General features: G+C 40.6%; 1 protein-coding gene across 7 annotated transcripts in view; it reads left to right on the plus strand.

Annotated features, from left to right (window-relative positions):
- The window catches only part of MLF1 (myeloid leukemia factor 1), a 44,298-nt gene that overhangs the window by 14,153 nt on the left and 9,283 nt on the right, over positions 1-20,862 (plus strand). For 5 of the 7 annotated variants that reach the window (XM_081086762.1, XM_081086758.1, XM_081086761.1 and 2 more), the window contains one exon: positions 13,844-13,991. In XM_081086762.1, coding sequence (XP_080942888.1) covers positions 13,872-13,991 — 120 coding nt within the window. In that variant the 5' untranslated portion in view covers positions 13,844-13,871. Of the gene's footprint in view, positions 1-5,661; positions 5,929-13,843; positions 13,992-20,862 lie in introns of those variants that run through there. The other 2 variants (XM_081086757.1, XM_081086763.1) reach the window with 2 other exon arrangements.

Consider the following 20,862-nt stretch of genomic DNA (forward strand, 5'->3'; position numbering starts at 1 on the left):
TGGGCTGGTTGTCCTCTATGTCCAGGTCCTCCATTTCCTCTACTGGAGGTGATGGTGATGGTGGTCTACGGCTCATCACTGGTGGTGCAGGGTTTGATGTTATGGGCAGGAATTCACACGGGATTTTTCTCACCTTCCGTCCCAATGCTTGCCGGGGTCCCTGTTCATGGCGCCAGAATGAGGCAGGGGGTCCCGCGGGGGTGAGGCCGACGGAGTCCTAACGAAGCATGCCCGACTCCGGAGACAGGTTCAAGACGCAGTCTGAACTTTATTGTTTAAGTACAGCGACATATGTAACATTCCAGACCAATCAGAAGTTTACAACATCCTTAGGGCAACCAATGGTAGGAAAGTTAGGGTACTATGTAGGGGCTCTAGGGGGCTTACTCAGGCGGGCGTTGCCACTTCCCGGTGTGCCGAGGAAGCTTGTATAGGCGGAGTGCGCTCACGCCATTGCATCTGCCACTGCACTGAGATAAATCTCCTGAGCTCTTCCCACACCATTATATTGACTGGGCTACAAAAATAGTCATTGTGGGCCGCAGGTGGCCCATGGGCCACGAGTTTGATATGCTTGTTCTAGTATATGACCTGACAGGGAAGTGAACCCACAACCTGAGCATATCCAGATGATGCTCTAGCCAACTGAACTTCTGGGCCAAGTCCTCATAAAAACTTTTTAAAACCTAGCTTTTCAAAGATGACATCATCTAAAGGAATGTAGCACAATATAATATTAAAATATGTGAACTATGTCAAGCTAGTAGTTTGTACAATGTCCAACAAATGTCAAGTTTCTGTTTCTCACAAAAATTTTAAATGCCCCATGGCACCCCCTGTGAATTCGCTATGATGTCTTACTTCCAGACCACCTCTGTTCATAGTTTAAGACAAAGGGACTAGGACAATGAAACCCCAGACACAGACACATTGAAATTAACTGAAGTAAAGGTGTTTATAATGGGCTAACACCCATGGCTTATGGAGCTATAATTAAGTCTGAAAGTCCAGCACTCAAGAGCCTGTTTATTTCTTCTTGGGCACTTGAGATAATGTCTTTAAAAGCATTTGGAAAATTCCAAAGTGCTATAACAAGGGTGATCGCAGAATTGGCTGGTGAAAGAGCTATCCACTAGAACAGGGGTGGGCAAACTTTTTGACTCGAGGGCCACAATGGGTTCTTAAACGGGACCGGAGGGCCGGAACAAAAGCATGGATGGAGTGTTTGTGTGAACTAATATAAATTCAAAGTAAACATCATTACATAAAAGGGTACGGTCCTTTTTTTTTTTTTTAGTTTTATTCATTTCAAACGGCCCGCGGGCCGTATAGTTTGCCCACGGCTGCACTAGAATGTAAGCTCCGAGAGGCCAGAAAGTTTTAAATCCTCCATGCCTTCAATAATGCCTGGGAAATAATTGGGCCTTAAGAAATATTTGGTGAATTAATGAATAAAGAAAAAAGGACTCATTGACATTTGGAACTCTTAGTGTTTTTAATAGAGTTGTAGGGTTGGCTTGGGTTTCATCCTTTTCTCTGTTCTCTCAACTTGGTCAATAATGTTCCAAGTAAACCATAAGTACTAGTGTAGTTATAGTTTATATATCTAAAAGTGCCTAGTACATAGAGGTGCTCAGGAAATGGTTAATTTTTCGAGGACAGCAAAGTTGGATGGTGGAAAGAATATACATTTTGGAATAGGACTAATTTGGATTTGAACTGACTTTTGAATTTGAATGGACAATCACCAAATTTCTCTGGGTCTCAGTTTTTTCACACATAATGTTGGAGTAAACATATTATAATATACAGGGTTGTGACAAGGATTTCATGAGAAAATATATGTAGAGAACTTAATGCAATGCCTGGAACAAGGAAGTATAAGCAGGAGCTATCATCCTAATATGTAAGTTTCTCTTTACTTGGTTTATCTCATTTATCTGAAGGTAAGTTTCAAAACATATGAATGGACTGCACATGAAATACACCAACTATATGCTATCTCAGGGCCTTTGCACAGGCCTGGAATGCTCTTCTGATAGATGTCCACTTCCTTCTAGGAAGTTTCCTCAAATTCACCTTCTTAATGAGGCCTACACAAAACTCCCTGCTTATAATTGCACACCTCCATCTCCCTTAACCTGCTCAGATTTTTCTCCTTTTAACACACTACTTTCCATGTCCTTTATTTTCATTCTGCCCTCACAAGAATATAAACTACAGGAACAGGGATTTTTGTTTGTTTTGTTCATCAATGCCACAGTGACTAGATCAGTGCCTGAATAGGTTAGGCACTCAATATTTCTAAAATTGAATAGATTTGAATATATTCTCACTGAATTTCATACTTTTTAGTTTGGTCCCATTATTTAGTTTGTCAACATGATTTTGAGAACTGATTACCTGCTTTCATACTGAATCTGTAAGTGTAGCCCATCATCCCCATTCCCAGCAAACAGCCCACACTAGGGAGAACTCCAGGCACCCAGCCCAGTTCAGTCACTATCTGTGTGAACCATTGCAATTTACTTAGCCCCTCTGTGTGTTGGTTGCCTCATCTATAACTGGGGATAAAAACCATCTCTACTCCATACATATCTTGTAAGGATTCGATGAATTAACACACCTGAAGTGCCTACAACAGTGCCTGGCACACATTCAATAAATATTAGCTATTGTGATTCTGTTTACAGACAAGTCTGGATCCTCTCCCCTTTAGTCTTGCTCTGCATCTCTATTCTCCCCTGCTTACTCAGCCTCTCCCGACTGACCCCTTCTTTTCTTTCCCGCTTCTTACCCATCAGATCTGAAATGATTGTGGTCTCTTTAGCTTCAACTCTATTTCCTCCTCTAACTTTTTTTTTTAAGCATTTGTCATTAGGCCAAAACTGCTTTTAGAAGCTCCAGGTAACTCCCTGACTAACATGTGCCACTAAAGCTTTCACGGTTTAATGATGTGAGTCTAAGAAAAATCACCATGGGAACAACAGGAGAAACTCTCTCACAAGTTGCTTTATTTGACCTTAATCCAGAACTATTTTAATATTGTCATTCATCATAAATAATTTACCCCATCTCATTTAAGTTTTTTTGTCCCAAGTATGGCCTCCTTAACATCTTGGGTCATATTATTTTAAAGAGAAAGTAATTCAGGTCTTCTAAAACATTTTTATTTTTGCCTTGAAACTAATTTAGAAATGTCCCAATATGTATATGCCTCCTGAGCTTCCTTCTGAGGCCAGCGGAGAAGAGCTACCCTATCTTCTCGTGGGCTGTGAAGTCTGCCCTACCTCATGCCACCTGTCTCAGAAAAAGGAGGCTACCAGAGAACTTGGCTAAAGGTGGGGAGGTAAAAAGTCCAAAGGATTAAATTTCTGGCTCCCAAAATAACCCCTGAGTACTCCTGCCACCTCCAAATCAGGCTCTGCACGCTTCTGCACGCTGGCTGAGTGCCACTTCTCTGGCTCCATCCCAGGAAGCCCTGTGGAGCCATAGATGGCCCTCTAAACCCACAGAAAATCACCCTGGAGAGGTTGGGGAGTCCAGTAAGCTAAAGGTGGATGTGCAAGGTGCATTTTTCCATCTTCTTACAGTCTTATCATTCTTCCTTTAATGTCCTCTCTCCTATCTTCTCCTCCACCTGCCTCTAGGTTCCTGGAAGACCTCAGGACAGTGTTTTGCAAAATTCAATAATATGAGTACCATTGTTATGATGTCTCTCCCACCATGTTCGAATTCCACCTATTCTGTTTCTTTAAATTATCTCACTTTTCACTTAAACTGTTAGACCAGCTATTAATGTGTGCTTTAAATCTATTTTTAATTATTTTTTTAAATTTATCTTTATTGTTGGAAGTATTTCAGATGTCCCCCGTTTTTCCCCTCCATCCCTCACCCCTCTCTCTCTGCCCCCAGGCAAATGTGTGCTTTAAATTTAAAACCAGTGTCACTTGCCTTAAAAAAAAACAAAACACTCCCATCCTATATAATAAAGGCCTAATATGCTAAGTGCCTGGTTGACCAGTCGTCCGTTCAACAAATCAAAGAGTAATATGCTAATGATATGCTAAGGCCACTCAACTGCTCGCTATGACATGCACTAACCACCAGGGGGCAGACACTCTGACCAGTAGGTTAGCTTGCTGCTGGGGTCCAGCCGACCAGGACTGAGCAAGAAGGGCTGGGGGATGTCGGAGAGCCGGTTTTGCCCTGATCCTGCAGGCCAGGCCAAGGGACCCCTGTTGCACGAATTCGAGCACCAGGCCTCTAGTATAATATAATAAAAATAAAAATGTATAGCCCTAACCGGTTTGGCTCAGTGGATAGAGCATCGACCTGCGGACACAGGGGTCCCGGGTTCGATTCTGGTCAAGGGCATGTACCTTGGTTGCGGGCACATCCCCAGTGGGAGGTGTACAGGAGGCAGCTGATTGATGTTTCTCTCTCATCGATGTTTCTAGCTCTCTCTCCCTTCCTCTCTGTAAAAAATCAATAAAATATATTTTAAAAAATGTATATAATGGAATTTCAGTTGGATAGAGTTGCTTGCTGCAAGCTTCGTGTCTGAGTCCTGCTATTAGGTTAAGGAATTGTGGAGTAATGTTGAAGACCTGCCATCAACAAAGTGACACTTGTTCCTTAAAATAGAGACTGGAAAGAGGATCAAAAAGATAGCAACTTTTATGCCAGAGCCGGTTTGGCTCAGTGGATAGAGCGTCGGCCTGCGGACTGAAAGGTCCCAGGTTCGATTCTGGTCAGGGGCATGTACCTGGGTTGCGGGCACATTCCCCAGAAGGAGGTGTGCAGGAGGCAGCTGATCGATGTTTCTCTCTCATCGATGTTTCTAACTATCCCTCTCCCTTCCTCTCTGTAAAAAATCAATAAAATATATTTTTTAAAAAAGATAGCAACTTTTTTCTTTCTCATTTTAAATACCATGTGTACTTATAACTTAAGCATTTCCCACTTTGGTATATACTGCTTTGGGTTTTAGATTTACAAAAGGCAAATAAGTTTATTGAAATTTGATAGGCCCCATCCATCCTGCTACCTTCAAGCATTGAGAACACTATTTACTAACTGGACCCAAAAACATTTTCACATTTTTAATATATATATATATATTTTTATGGATTTTTTTACAGAGAGGAAGGGAGAGGGATAGAGAGTTAGAAACATCAATGAGAGAGAAACATCGATCAGCTGCCTCCTGCACACCTCCTACTGGGAATGTGCCCGCAACCCAGGTACATGCTCTTGACCGGAATCAAACCTGGGACCCTTCAGTCCGCAGGCCGATGCTCTATCTACTGAGCCAAACCGGTTAGGGCGCACACTTTTTTTCTCATTATCTGTGCACAGCTTGGACCAACTACCACAGATTATGTCAGTTATAAGACACTCTCGTGTGGGTCACCCAATGTGGCCCGCGGATGGGTCTTTGGATACTATCTGGCCCAACTCTTGACCCATCTCCACTTTCCTGGAAAGAGACTTGGAGTTCCAGGCCAAGGGCGATGTGCCCAAGGTCACGCAGAGGGCGGTCTAATTTTTGTGTGCGGCAGGCCTCAGAACAAGCTACCTCGTCCCGGGGAGGCTGAAGATGGGTTGCCTGGCTGGCACCAGGCTGAACTCGTACCTCCGTGTTGATCCCAGTTGTCATGGCAGCGGCGCATTGTCCCCGCCTCGTCTCTGTGACGTCGGGGAACCAGTGCCCAATGGGAAGTCAGCGCTGCGTCCGGCTCCGCCTTTCCGGGCGGCCACCACGGACCGAGCCGAGCTAGAAGCCAGGACTGAGCGGGGCCGCCAGGGTCCAGCCGTGGCTGCGGCGAGTTACACCGTCCTCCGACCTGTCCGCTCCGCCGCGGCCCCGACCGCCAGCATGTTCCGGATGCTGAACAGCGGGTTTGAGGATGACCCCTTCTTCTCGTGAGTGTCCCCGCCATCGCGCGGCAATTCAGGGATTTTTCTAGGGAACTATTTTAAGGGGAAAGAGCGAGTTTGAGAGGGCGAAAGGGAGGCAGTTTGAGGAAGAGGAGGACTTGGGGGGGGGGGCGTGAGAAAGAAGGGAGAAGAGGACTTAGGGGTGAACGAGGGAGGGGAGAGGAGGTTTGGGGGGGGGGGCGTAGAGAGAAGCAAGAGAGTTTGGGTCCGTGAGGTGAAGTGAGAAGAGTTTGGGGAGCTGGGATGGGAAAGGACTTGGGGGGGAGGAAGGAGGAGAGGAGGATTGGGGGCGTGAGGAGAGCCCGGATCTGAGCAGCCCTCCCCCGCACCCCGCACCCGGGGCGAGAGCTGCTCTCACTTGGCGAGACTTGGGTGCCCGCACCGGCCCTTGGCTTTCCTCCTCGGGAGTGCGGCTTCCCCGCTGCAGGGGCTTTGCAGGGGCGGTAACTGCCTCTGGGTAACGGCCCTCCCCGGTGGAACTGACGGCGAGAAGGATGCCGGCTCTCAGGACCTCCCCACCCCCGTGTCAACTCCAAATGAGGGCTGCGGAGTGCCTTGTAGGAGGGCTGCGGAGTGCCTTGTAGGAGGGCTGCGGAGTGCCTTGTAGGAGGGCAGTTCTTTGAAAAGGGAAACATTCTCTAAAACAGCACTTTTCATCGTGTTTCTGAGCGCACCACGAAATTGGAGAGTTAGTTGTGCTGCCTCTCACCTCCAGGGGCGTGGGAGTTGCCATGTGCAATGTTTGTTTTCCTTGCTCGCTTTGTTGCAAAGCTGGCCTTGTTCGGGAAGGGACTCTGCCTCGGTCAGCAGTGCGAGAGGGCAGGGAAGCAGGGAGAGGGTGCATTTAACACCCCAGGTAGCAGGTGCCAACCCGTGGACCGGTCCAAGTGAAATTAACGTGATGCCTTAGGAGGATGACATCCAGAAATGAATTAGTTCCATTATGATCTAGTTTTCTGGTTTTTAAAAAAAATTCTTCTTTTGGTGATTGTAGAAGAGTAATGATCTAATGTAATTGCGACCCTAGAACAGGAAGATTTGTGATCCGTTTTTGCCCAAGTGTTTTGCCTGTTTGAATTTTGACTTGGTGTCCTTAATTTAATTAGATCTTCCTTTTAATTAAATTATTTCTCTAGGCAACTTAGGGATCCTGTTTTTTTAAGGTTAAAATGTTAACAGTTTACCTTCCATGTAGATTTTCTTAAAGGAAAATATTGACTTAAATGTTTAAAACCATATAACATCAAAGTAATAATTGAGAGAATAACAGTGGAATAGCTACACCCACATTTAAGGAATCAAAGCTAATGAAACAAAGAGGACTATAGAAAATGTAATTAATACCTTCAGGAGACTTTAATTTCTAGTGTGACCGAGAAAGCTCAGTTGTGCCAACTCTTCTGAAGGTTATTCATTAAACAGTAAACTCATTGTGCTGTTTTAGTTCACTTGTTTAGAAGCTATCGGGACATTTACAACCAGTGCCATTTTAACAGATTTCAAAGTTTGTATTATGATCTGCTCTTTGAAAAGCCTCTGAGAGTAGGGACTAAATATATCCATAGATTAGTGGAGCTGTTGAAGTGGTTCTTATGAAATTGTGACCTCAGTACAGTGGGTTAAGAAGATTATGATACACAGCTTTTCTGTTATATTATGTCCTTGATCGTATCAAAAAGAGCAATGGCCTTAACTAAACTGTGAATGTATAATTAGTACCTTCTTTAAGCTGTCTAGCAAAAGTGTAATTTAAACTCTTGGGTGACTCTTTTGAGCAAAGGCAATGAACCCAAGGGTCAGGGTCAGAAATAGTAACAGACCACAAATAGTAGGCATGCCTCAAAGAACACGCTTCCCTGTGCTTAGGGTGGAAAAGACCATCAGTTATATGCCTGTGTAACATCAGTTCAGTCATTACCTTCTTTAAATGTAGGAAGCTGTATCATAAAAATGTAAGATAAAATTATTGTCATTAACTTTATAAAACTGATTCATGCTTGTAATTTCTTTGCTCCACAACTAACTATATAGAGGGTAAACATACTTTGAAGAGGTTAGAGGGAAAAAAACACAACCCTGTTATATTTATTTCAGGTAATGTCATTTGACCTACCCATTTTACCCCAACCTTAAATGAAATGAATATCCATTAATTAATATAAGTCAAACATAAGGAATTCATGCCATCTTTTATATAAGCATTATCCCTATTGCTAAAATTATGTGTCTGGTCACTGGGTTCCCTGTGGGTAGTTTAATGTCTGACATGTAGAAAGTTTTCAATAAATATTGTGTAATGATAATCTGGTGTCCTTGACTCTTTGTCTTGTCGTTATTTTGGTATTTATTGCTGAAAGCAATTATTTGCATTCAACAGATGCCCTTATTGATGTGGCACTTTCTAATTTGAACAGTACCATTTCCTAAATAATCCATCAGTTCGGAACCAAGGATATCAATATAAGCACACTTTGTTACTTTACTAATTATTTAAAAGTGAGAAGATTAAAAATATATACTTCTTGGATATAAAATTATAATTATTAAATAGTTTGGGACTGGTAAAATACTGTGGTCAAATTGTCAAATGCTTAAAATATCTGAGTAAAAACACAATTAAAATATGTGGTTTTAAGTTCAAATATATTCATTTTTAATGTTTACCTTCACATAATAGCACATATTAAATTTCAACAGAAAATTAAAAGGAAACTTTAAAAGTGATATGTTAGTTTGTTTTATATATTTGTGATTTTTTATATTGGTATCTTCTTATGTTATTTATGTTATGTTATATATATGTTATGTTATATATATATCTTCTGAAGTTATTTCAATGAAAATCTACTTATGGCATACCTTCATATATACCTTGTAAATAAATAATACTTGTAATTTGATTAAAAACACAAAGGCTAAAAAACAATGGGTGGTACTTCCTGGCATGCAGTTTTCTCTCAAAGGTGCTACTTTCCCCTCCCATTTGTATTTGCTAAAGAAGAAATAAAAATATGTGTATATTTGGGCAGGAAAACTAATTTGAGGTTAAAGTTATTTTGGTATCTATCCTTTACCCTAACAGAGTTGATTACCTACACTAATAAAAGAGAAACATGCAAATTGGTGTCACTCCACTATGCCCACCAGCCAATCAGGATGAGTATGCAAATTAACCCAACAAAGATGGTGGTTAATTTGCATATGCAGACGCAGAGTGAAGACTGAATACGACTGAAGACAACTGAAGACTGAAGAGGCTTGGTTTCTCCGCTGCGGCCAGAGTGAAGGCCTGGGTCCCGGGTGCTGGAGGAAAACCGGTGCCGGCAGCAAGGGGAAGGAAGGCCTATTGCACGAATCTCTTCGTGCAATGGGCCTCTAGTTTACTATAAAAGTTTGCATATATTACAACCTAAAAATTTCTACTTTGTACAGAAACATGGTCTTCTGAGCTACAGAAATGGAATTCTGATCGTGCAAGTCTACAAAGAATATCTATGTTAGCACTTATAAGCTATAAGTTAGCACTTATTCAAGGCTCAGAAGCAGGTTGACATATCTATCAGCCTTATTTTTAATCATAAATTGTTAGCATTTCCTTAAGGCACCCAACTCTTCGTATGGGCACCATATGTGTCTTTGGTCAAAGAACTGCATATATTCATAGGATGTTGTTTTTCCATCTCCTTCACAGAAGCTAAAACTTACATTTTTATACTCTCTACTTACATTTTTTTTAGTTTCATTTTGCAATTTGGAGATAATTGGAGGACACTTCTTTTGGCATATTCATTGACTGAGTTGAAAGTAAATGTATTTCATATACAAGAAAGATATAGACTGATATTTTCTTTTCTTAATATGCTCTTATTGATTTTTTAGAAAGAGAGGGAAAGGGATAGAAAGATAGAAACATTGATGGGAGAGAAACATTATCAATTGGCTGCCTCCTACTGGGGATCAAGCCCACAGCCCAAGCATTTGCCCTGACAAGGAATCAAACTGCGACCTCTTGGTTCGTGGGTCAACGTTCAACCACTAAGCCACACTGGCGGTCTTGACTGATATTTTCTTGATTGAGAATATTGTCATAGCAGGAAATAAAAAGTACCTTACTCGATAAACTTTTGTGAACAATGTTTGAGGTTACTTACATATTTGTTTTCAGACATATAGTTTGAGGTAAGGTCTTCATTAAGATGATGTAGTTTGGTGCTAAATAGTATTTTAATTCTAATCATTTAATAAAGTTAGCTTTAGAGTACTCAGCTAAAATTTAAAGTTTTCATTTTCAGGGTCCCTTTATAAGACTCCTAACAGCTACTCTGAGTTTTAGCACTTAAAAGTTTATGTTCTCAGAAATACTTTTATAAGGATATTTCTTATAATTTAATTATACATATTGTAGGATATCATATTTATAGAATGAGGTACTATAAACCCTACACTGAAAGAATTTTTAAGGTATACTTGATTTGGTGCATTTTTTGGTTCATTGGGTAGTTAAGGAGTACAACACATTTATGGCATAGTTGGCTGGGTCAAGAAATGCCATTTGATAGCATCTAATCATATCTTAATGCTTAGTTCTATCAATAAACATTGTAGCCCAGCTAGTGTGGCTTAATGGTTGAGCATGAACCTATGAACCAGGAGTTCATGATTCGATTCCCAGTCAGGGCACATACCAGGCTTGCAGCTCAATCCCCAGTAGAAGACCTGCAGGAGGCAGCTAATCAATGATTCTCATTATTGATGTTTCTATCTCTCTATCCCTTGCCCTTCTGCTCCAAAATCAATTAAAAAATACATCTATGATAATAAAAGCATAATATGCTAATTAGACTGGAAGTCCTTCTGGATGACCTTCCAGACGAAGCCAGGGCTGCGTGGGAAGCCCGTGCTGGCAGCCGGGGAAGGAAGGCTTACTCTTGCACTAATTTTGTGCATCGGGCCTCTAGTATTTAAAAATAAAAGTAAACATCTATACTAATAAAAGCCTAGGTGGCCCTCACGTGCGACATCATCACAAGATGGCCACTACAAGATGGCCATGTGGGGTCTGGCAGCCACTTCATGTGGTGAGCCCACAGCTCCATGCAGCGTGGAGGAGGCTGGTTGTGGCATCTTTGCCACCTTGTGTGGAGGAGGCAGGTCGCAGTGGAGGAGGCAGGTTGCAGCAGGAGAGGGCAGTTGTGAGCAATCGGGCTGGCAGGCGAGGGCAGTTGGGGGCCATTGGGCCGGCAGGGGAGGGCAGTTGGGGGCAATTGGGCCAGCAGGGTAGCGGTTAGGGGGCGATCAGGCTGGCAGACAGAAGTGGGATCAGGCCTAAACCAGCAGTCGGACATCCCCCGAGGGGTCCCAGATTGGAGAGGGTGCAGGCCGGGCTGAGGGACACTCCCCACCACCCCCCATGCATGAATTTCGTGCACCAGGCCACTAGTTATAAATATTCATGCAAAAGTAGGGGAGTACTTATAGAATGGGAGGGATCATAGTCATTCCTACAACTCAGTATCAAAGGTTTATGCCATACTACCATTTTAAACTGTGCTTCTAATTATTGGGAAAATAGATTGCCTGTAGCTATGTAATTCATTCTCCACGTATTTCTTAAGTTTCTACTATATGCTCAGCCCTATGGACTCTAACATAAATTTGTAGAAGTTATGGTCCATGCCCTCAAGATTTTCTTGAATGTTACATATATTATTTCTAACTTTAAAATTTGGATTGCCTGATGTATATTCTTTATGTACCCATACACCTCATTGAAACTAGGGAACATTTTTTTATTATTATGAGACTCATAACAATCTGCTGGCTAAGCAAGTTTTTGCTACTAGTATGTATAGTGGAAGGAAGGAAGGAAGGAAAGAAGGAAGGAAGGGAGGAAGGAATGAATTCCCCTTGATGAATAGGACTGCCATATCAATCTGAGACCCTTATGTAATAAATAATGTAATGGTTTTGTTTGTAAGTATAAATATCTATATTCTTATACAGACTAAATAAAATTAGAAGCTGTGCCCCCAAATATATATGTGCGTGTGGATATATATATATATATATATTTGTATTTGAGCCTTAAAAGCAGGACTTATTCTGAAGTGAAACTATACCAGTCCTTAAAAAAAAAAAAAAAAGCCAACTTTCATGCCCAGGCCGGTGTGGCTCAATTAGTTGGGCGTCATCCCATGCACCAAACAGTTGCTGGTTTGATTCCCAGTCTGGGCATATGTGGGGGTTGCAGACTTGATCCCTTGTAGGGGGTGTTCAGGAGGCAATCAATCTATGCTTGGCTCTCGCATCAGTGTTTCTCTTTCCTTCTCCCTTCATCTATCTCTAAAAAAAAAACAATTAAGTTTTTAAAAAAGTTTACGTTGAAATTATTCCAAACAGGCCCAGAATCAATTTAAGAGTTAAAATTTGGTGGGATGGGGGTAACAATTTATTTTTCCTGGCTTGTGATAGATTAATAACATGGAGTAGAAAAAGTACATTTGGTACCAAATGTCACTGTGTTTGGTTGTGGTTTGTGTCAGTGATCTTGAAAGAGGCAGTATGGCCAGCATAATAAATAAAATTATAATAAATAAATTATATTTAATAAATAAATAAATAATAACATTTAATAAATAATTAATAAAGTTTTCCTGAAAGAATGAAACATTAATTTCAAAGGAGAACAATATGAATAGGTAGAAATATATAAAAACTACTAACTTCTCACCTGATAAGCTCTGTAGGAGGTTAATTTAAAAACACATTAAAACAGTTGGTGACTACTGCAAGAGATTTTTGGCGTTGATGAAAAAGAATTCAGGCGTGAACAAGAGAAATCTTGAAGTCTTATTTGCAAGCCGTTGATGTTCTGGGTAGACGTGAGTTGCACTCACTTCAGGGTCCAGCCAGATTTCTTCCTGAGTGGTCCCAACAGGTGCAAAAGCCAGGCTGCAGGCCCACTTTCATCTGAATGCTTTTCCCAACAGGCCGCCTTTTGTTCATGTCACTCAAAAAATAAAGATTTCTTTTTTAGCATTTGCCCTACATATAAATATACCTACTCCTATTTAAATAAAGAGAACCCTGGCCAACATTTTAAATTAGCCACATTTAGTTGCTAAATTTCTAACCCAATTGTATGTAATGCATTCAGAAAAACAAGACTCACTAAATTGCATGTTTCTATAGGAAACACTTTATTTTCAGAGATGTGTTACTTTGTGTTTAACATTTTTATATCATAAAAGATAAATAAAGATATATTTTTATTATTATTCATAAGTGAATTATAGTGAATAAAAAGAACAGTCTGTATTTGTGCATAGTAGGTCTTTATGAGATATCGATTATCTATAAATTGTATTTATGGATAGTAGGTTTTTATGATATAACTAGAGGCCCAGTGCATGAACTTCGTGCTTGGGTAGGGTCCCTAGGCCTGGTTGGCGATCAGGGCCGATCTATGGGGCGACCAGCAAGGCGATCAGGAGGCCCCCACTGGCACCCACCTTGGCTGGCGTGGCGCCGCCCACTCACCAGCCCCGGCCCCCCACCGCCACCGGTCACCTCCCTCTGCAAGGCGATCAGTGGAGTAATCGGGGGAGGGAGGCCCTGCTGGCACCCACCTTAGCCAGCCTGGGGCCTGTGGGCTGGGGGCAGCTCCTGCATTGAGCATCTGCCCCTTGGTGGTCTGTGCGTGTCATAGCGACTGGTTGTTCCGCCTGTTGGCCCACCATTTGGTTGATTTGCATATTAGGCTTTTATTGAATAGGATTCTATTCTAAAGTGTTCTTTTGTCACTTTAACAAACATCTTAGCTCAGAATACTTCATTGTTGTATTTATCTGCCCATTACTTATTTAAATTCCAACACTTATTTTTACATGATTTTCAACAGTGATTGTTTTCATGCACACCGAGAAAGTATGCGACAGATGATGAGAAGTTTTTCTGAACCTTTTGGAAGAGACTTGCTTAGCATCTCGGATGGTAGAAGAAGAGCTCATAATCGTTCAGGACGTGATGATGGGGAAAATTTTTTGACTGTAAGTTCTTTATTTTAAAGTTAGTGGGAATTTGAAGAAAGGTATAATAGTAAAATGTACCTATTATGATAGGATATGACTAATACTTATGTTATGGAAATAACTACTCTATAAAGGGAGGGACTTGTTATGAACTGTTAGCTATATAGCATTTCACTATGCTACCTAAACTTTTAGGATCATATGGTTATATATTATAAGCCAAACTTAAAGCATTGTTTTTCATATGCATATGTATGATTTGTTCTCACCTTAGAAATGCCTCCCATGTCTTAAATTAGAACAGGCAAGGACATATATTTCCTGTCCCTTACAATACTTTCTTTTCTACTTCAAAATAGCAGCCAAAACTATAGCATAATTATCACTCTTGGACCAGGAAGAGCCAATCTTCTTCATAGTCAATTGACTTCTTCAAAGCCAATCTAAAATTTTAGATCTTCAAAATTTATATTAACTTTTAACTGTATTCAAAAGTCTTGCATAATTGCAGTATGTTTTCCTAAGTCTTGTCTGAGAGCAAAGCTAAGTTGCAAACATACTCAATAGCAACAACAAATATCTCAGGCCCGGCCAGTGTGGCTCAGTGGTTGAGCATTGACCTGTGAACCAGGAGGTCGCAGTTTGATTCCTGTTCAGGGCACATGCCTGGGTTGTGGGCTCAATACCCAGTGGGAGGCCTGCAGGAGGCAGCCAATCCATGATTCTCTCTCATCATTGATGTTTCTCTCCCTCTCCCTTCCTCTCTCTGAAATAAAAACAAATTTTTAAAAAATCTCAGGGTATTTATATATCTTGACTATTTTCTTTTCTGTTTGTTTCTATTGCTTTTTCAACCTTAGGAATGGCAGTTCTAGAGTAACAAATCCATAGAAGTTTCTATAAAGATGAATCTCTGCAATTGGAATGTAGATATTTGGAACTCAGTGAACATTAAATTGATCAATTAGAAAACTTCCAGAATCTTCCAGGAAAAACAAAAACATCTTTTCATATTTTCTGTTTTCAATCATCTTAAATAGAGCAAAATATTTTAAATACTTCTAAGAAGTTTAATGGACAGAATTACATTTCATATATATATTTATATATATATTATCAATTTCTATAAAAATCTAATATTAAAATCAAAGGATAAATTATCAAAGAGGGAAGAAAAATCAAATGTGACATTCACATGACCATTGAAATATTTTGTATATCTGCTATAACCAGAGCAAGGAAAGAATAGAGCTTTATATAGTGCTTTGTATTTATGTCCTAAATGAGCTACTCATAGCTTTTGTGAAAGAAGCAAGAAGTGACAATTTTAGTCTCTTGTAAGTAAGTATACTGCGTAGATCTGTTTGTAATTCAGCTGTAAAGTTCTTACTGAGGCTGCCTGGCCACTTCAGCTATAAGCTGCTGGTCATTCACTGGAAATGGAACCTAATCTTTCTTTCCTGGGTACTTGTGCTTAAAACAAAAATTAGAAATTGACTGCAGACGATGAAAGAGAGTAGTGCTAAGTTTGAAAGAACACAGCCAAAAAAACAATAGGCTTTTTGAGCATGCTAGCTGACCTTTTAATACAGAGTTTCTCTCTTTTTGTGAAGTTATGTTTCAAAATGAGTGTTTTGGTGGAGCAGTAAGCCATTATGCTGAGGCTTTTAAATAGACCTTGAACCTGTTTTTCTTCTTTTTGGGGGGCCATTTCTTGACATTTGTCATCTTCACCAGCCATATTATGAGGGAAAACAGAGATTCCTACAAAAGTAGAAGCATCAGCTATGCCATTTCCTTGGGTTTGTATTGTTAGCATTTTCTTCAGTTCATGATTTCTTTATGGGGCCAATTTTAAGCCAGCTGTCCATTTTGAGAAGATTAATTTTATTTAAAATTAGATAATTCAATTTTTAAATGTATTTAATTAGGCACTTTATCATTCAGGATGTGACATGTGAGCATCTGACATTTAGATTGAGTGTTGGTACCAGAATCAATAGAAAGAAATAAAAAGAGGAATTATTTTTCTTTCAGTGACAAGAAATAGAAGAATTTTATTGGTGCATCCAAGACACTTTGGAGATTACTGTTGTAGATATACAGTAATAAGTATATATCACTTGATATACAATTTTTAATGTAAACACAGTTTTCTCTATTTTTCAACATAAGTTACACAGTGAAAAAATTATCACTGGACCATATATATATATATAGCTTTTACCCAGAAATTCAAAATTTATTTTCAACATTTGAAACTCTCAAGTAATGAAAGTTTTTCATTTGTATACATGTGTCTAAAAATTTTTTTCATCTTTACCTATTAAGGAGTATAATTTTTGAACTATAAATTTTTATTATTCCATCTATTACACTTAACATTCTTTTGCCTATTGAAGGCCTTAAATACTTTTACATCTATGTGTGTGATCCTTTCTGAAGTCTGTATTTTTTATTTCATAAATTAGTTCTTAGGAGGTATTTATTAAAATTTTTGTCCAATATCTCTACTAATCTTTTGAGATGTTATTAATGTAGATAGATTTTTACTTTTAATCAGTTACAGGCAAGATTAACTGATCTTTTAAAAATATGGAATAGCTGAGCAAAGGAAAGATGATATAATCTTAATCATTGTACATTATGTTTTAATTAATTTTGGTGTAAATTTTCTTTTCCTTTGAGATATGTATGTATTAAGCCATAGCAAATACTTTTTAACTGCCTTTAATAAATACTAGAGTAGTCGTATTTAAAAGTGATATATGGTGTCTCCTATTTGCCTGCCAGGCTCCAGTCAGGCTGTACAATGAATAATAAGCAGGGAATTTTAAAAATATATGCTGAGTTCTGTTTGATTAAAAGGTTCCATAATTTTACTAGCACTGAACTAGGTGAGTATATAGTGCATTTCTTTCTTTTCCCGGGATTATCATATAATAAATATCATAACCAAATTAATGGGATTTTTTTCTAGGCAGTGAATTCTCTTGTGCCTTTTGGCAGTTTTGGTGGTATGGTTCATATCATGAGACACAAACCATTTTAGCACCATTTCCTAACATATTTATTTTTCATTAACTCGAGCAAATTGAATTGGCATGCAGCTTTACTTTTATAGTACTGGCTTTTTAGTATTTGTACTGAAAACCTGTTTCATGTATTAAGTTTATTTTAGAGTGTGTTAGCATGTATTTTCTGAAGTAAGTCCTATCCACATATATAAAATCAGTCCTCAAAAATAAAAAGTACATTTTAATAGATGAATGAGCATTCACTTGATTTCCGAAAGGGATTACAAGTTGGAGACGTGCTTACGATGACTTTCCAGCAGGCGAACAGCACCAGCCCTTAGGTGGAGAAGCACGTTCGGCAAAGCTCAGATCGGCTGCTTTCTCTCCGTCTCTACTGGCAGCTTGTGCTGCTTTGTCTTTCCCACGTCCAGATGTGCCTGCGCTGCACCCAGCTTTTCTCCCACCTGTGTTTCTTTGGGCTCATGTCCTTTTTCTGTAATGCTACTTTCTAACACATTGGAAGGCAGTCTGAGGAGTAGCAGAGAATAGCATGACTTTGGAACATTTCCTGTGGATGCATCTACACTCTCATGAAAAAGGTTTTTTTTAATTCTCTTGTGCCTGACTTCAACTATTTGTCTCCTTAAAGTTTAACCTTCCTGATCAGAGTTTTCAGTGGGACAAAGAAAAGAAGCATTTATAACAGTTATCAGTAAAATGATAGGAAGTTTGACATGCTGTGGGAGTACAGATAGGAAAAAGCCTGTAACCCTTTGAGGGTGGGGGATAGAGGTCAATCAGAGAAGTCTCCACAAACCTTAAGGATTAGGAGGAGTTAGCCAGGAAAAACAGGGAGGGCAGAGGAGTCCTCAACACAGAGGAAGCAGCACCTGCAAAGACCTGGAGGCTAAGGAGCACAAAAACATTTAGGATCACTTGGCCCCGAGTATGAGTTGGAGAGTCGATGTCGAGGAGGATGGAGAGGTAACCGAGGACTTCTTTCAGCCTGGTAAGGACTGTGGACATTATCATAAGAGCAGAGGAAGCAGTTGACCAATTTTCATCAAAATAGTAATAGAGTCAGGTTCTCATTTAAACAGGTCATTGTGCTTGAAGGGGAGGGAGAAATTAGAAGGGACCACAGTGGAGGCAGAGCGATCATGAGGCTGTTAAAGTGTGAGTAGTATTCAGGATCACTGCTACTTGGGTAATGGCTGTGCTGATCATGAGAAATAATCTCATTGAGAGAATTAAAGAGGTGAATGGGTAGAACTTGGTGATTGATAGGGTTACAGGAGCAGTAGAGAAAGAGAATCCCACTGAGATAAGACACAGAGCATTGATATGCTGTAGATAAGAGGGCAGGAGTGGCCAAAAGGATCATTTCACTTTGAGGCCTTTTGTATTTGAGGCATTTGTGGGTTGTCTGGGTAGATTTACCCATCTCGTAAATAGTTGGATATAGGGGTTTGAGCTGAGCTACAGAGAATTTGTTTATTCATTCAACAAATATTTATTGAGCCTTCCTATATGCCAGGAAGTGTTTCTGAAGTATTGGGAGTATAGTCGTGAATAAAACAGCCCTGCCATCTCAGAGGTTCTTTTTATAGAGTGGGAAACAACTGTACGATTTCACGTAGTCCAAGTACTTCCAAGTACTCTGAAGGAGATGACGCAGGGGAATGATACAGTGAAGGAGGTGAGCAGAGATTAGTTTAGATAGGGGGTCTTTCTAAGAAGGTGGTACTTGAATGCTGAGCAGAAAGTACCTATGCTGAGTCAGGGGAAAGCATTCTGGGCAGAGAGGAGAGCATGTAAACGAAGTTCCTGAAGACTTTGCGAGCCCGCTGGACTCTCAGCTGTACTTTGTCCTCCTACTTTTGTCACTCCAAGGTGCTGGGCCACCCAGAGAAGGTACAAATACGTCTCTTGGTGGCGGATTTGACAGTGAATTGAGCATAGGGCAGAATACACCCAAACATCCCATCTTCTTTCCTTCCTTCTCCCTTTCTCCTCCTCTTCCTTGGGCCAGCTCCCTTTCCGCTCTTTAAGAATTGTGTCTCTCCTGCAGCCTGGTTATTCACAATGTTTCCTGAATCGCTGAAATGCAGATTAATTATATCGCAGCCCAAGGATGTATCAGTATCTCCTCAATGTGCATTTGTGTTCTGTACTGTGTTAAGTGCGTGCTCTAAATATTAACAAAATTATGGGAATTTGCTTTTCCCATCTATTTTTGTACTAGCAATAAAAACCCAGCAGCAGGCAAAACCATAAATAGGCCTATGATAATTTTTTGGTGAGTCCCAGCTTGGAACACAGCATAAGGACCTCCAGCAGGGCTGAAATATCAGCATGAATCACAGGGCCTAACAGGACTCGAAAGACTCCTCCTGCTTGAGTGACTTGAACCAAACTTTCTCTCTGTTTAATAGTAGTAGACAGTGCTTTGGGTGGCACATTAGAATGTGTGCTTTACTTTTTAATTTCTGGTGAATATTCCAGTGATAAAACCTAAAATTATTATAGATTTTTCTAGAGCAGTTTCTCAGATGTGACGCTGCTGACACTTTGGGCTGATAATTCTTTTTGTGTTTTAATAATTATAAAGTCAGTGTGTTTTTTACTCCTTACTGTTGAAAGTATTACATAGGTCCCCTTTTTCCCTCATTGACCTCTCTCACCCTGCCCTGCCCCTCAACCCAGGCCTTCACCACCCTACTGTCTGTGTCCATGGATTATGCATATATACATATGAGTTCATTGGTTGATCTCTTCCCACCCACCCACGCTCCCCTGCCTTTCCTCTGAGGTTTTACAGTCTGTTTGATGCTTCTATGTCTCTGGGTCTGTTTTTTGTTCATCAGTTTATGCTGTTCATTAGATTCCACAGATGAGATCATGTGATACTTATCTTTCTCTGACTGGCTTTATTTTGTGTAGCATAATGCCCTCCAGGCTGGGGGCTGCCGTATGCTTTGTAAGATGTTTAGTGGTATTCCTGGCCTCTATGCACTATAGGCCAGTCATAGAGCCTCCTCAGTTATGACAAACAAAGCTGAGTATTTCCCTGGATAACCTTCCTGGAGTCAGTCTCTCTTGGTTGAGGACCACTGTTCTAGAGGAATTCTCAGCTCTCCTCGTAAAGGAGCGTGCATCAGGCTTCAAGGGTGTGCCCTCTGAGCCTTCAGTGGTAGGCGGCAAATTAGTAGAGTGAGCGAACCTCTATCACCTGGACCCCACAATGATAAAAAGAAGGGCTGGCTCAACTTCTGTCAGCCCTGTGGTCCTGGTGGGGGTGACACAGGCATCTTATGCCCAAGTTTTATTTATTTGCGTGGTGGGGTATTAAGAGAGGGAAGAAGGAAAGATTCGAAGACTTGTCTATGCTAGAGCTGTGCCAGCCCAGAATACATCAGTGTTTATATATTAGCTATATATGTTTTAAGAGAGTTGATGAATGATACTGTGTATATATTTATATGGTCTTGTACATATAGGGTGGGGCAAAAGTAGGTTTACAGTTGTTCATATGGAAAATAATACAATAATCTATATATATAAAAGCCTAAGCGACTGGCCGGCCCGCCAGCTGGCTGGCCAGTAGCTATGATGCACACTGACCACCAGGGGGCAGATGCTCAACGCAGGAGCGAAAACTACAAATATGGAAACATGGAACAAAAGGTCTTATATGCATACTAGAGGCCCGGTGCACGGATTCATATACCAGTGGGGTCCCTCAGCCTGGCTTGCAGGGATTGGACCGAAACTGGCTCTCCGACATCCCCCGAGGAGTCCCGGATTGCAAGAGGGCGCAGGCCAGGCCAAGAGACCCCACCGGTGCACCAATCCGTGCACCAGGCCTTAGT

Source organism: Myotis nattereri, assembly GCF_964212035.1.
Source record: "Myotis nattereri genome assembly, chromosome: 3".
In the NCBI taxonomy this organism is placed as follows: Eukaryota; Metazoa; Chordata; class Mammalia; order Chiroptera; family Vespertilionidae; genus Myotis; species Myotis nattereri.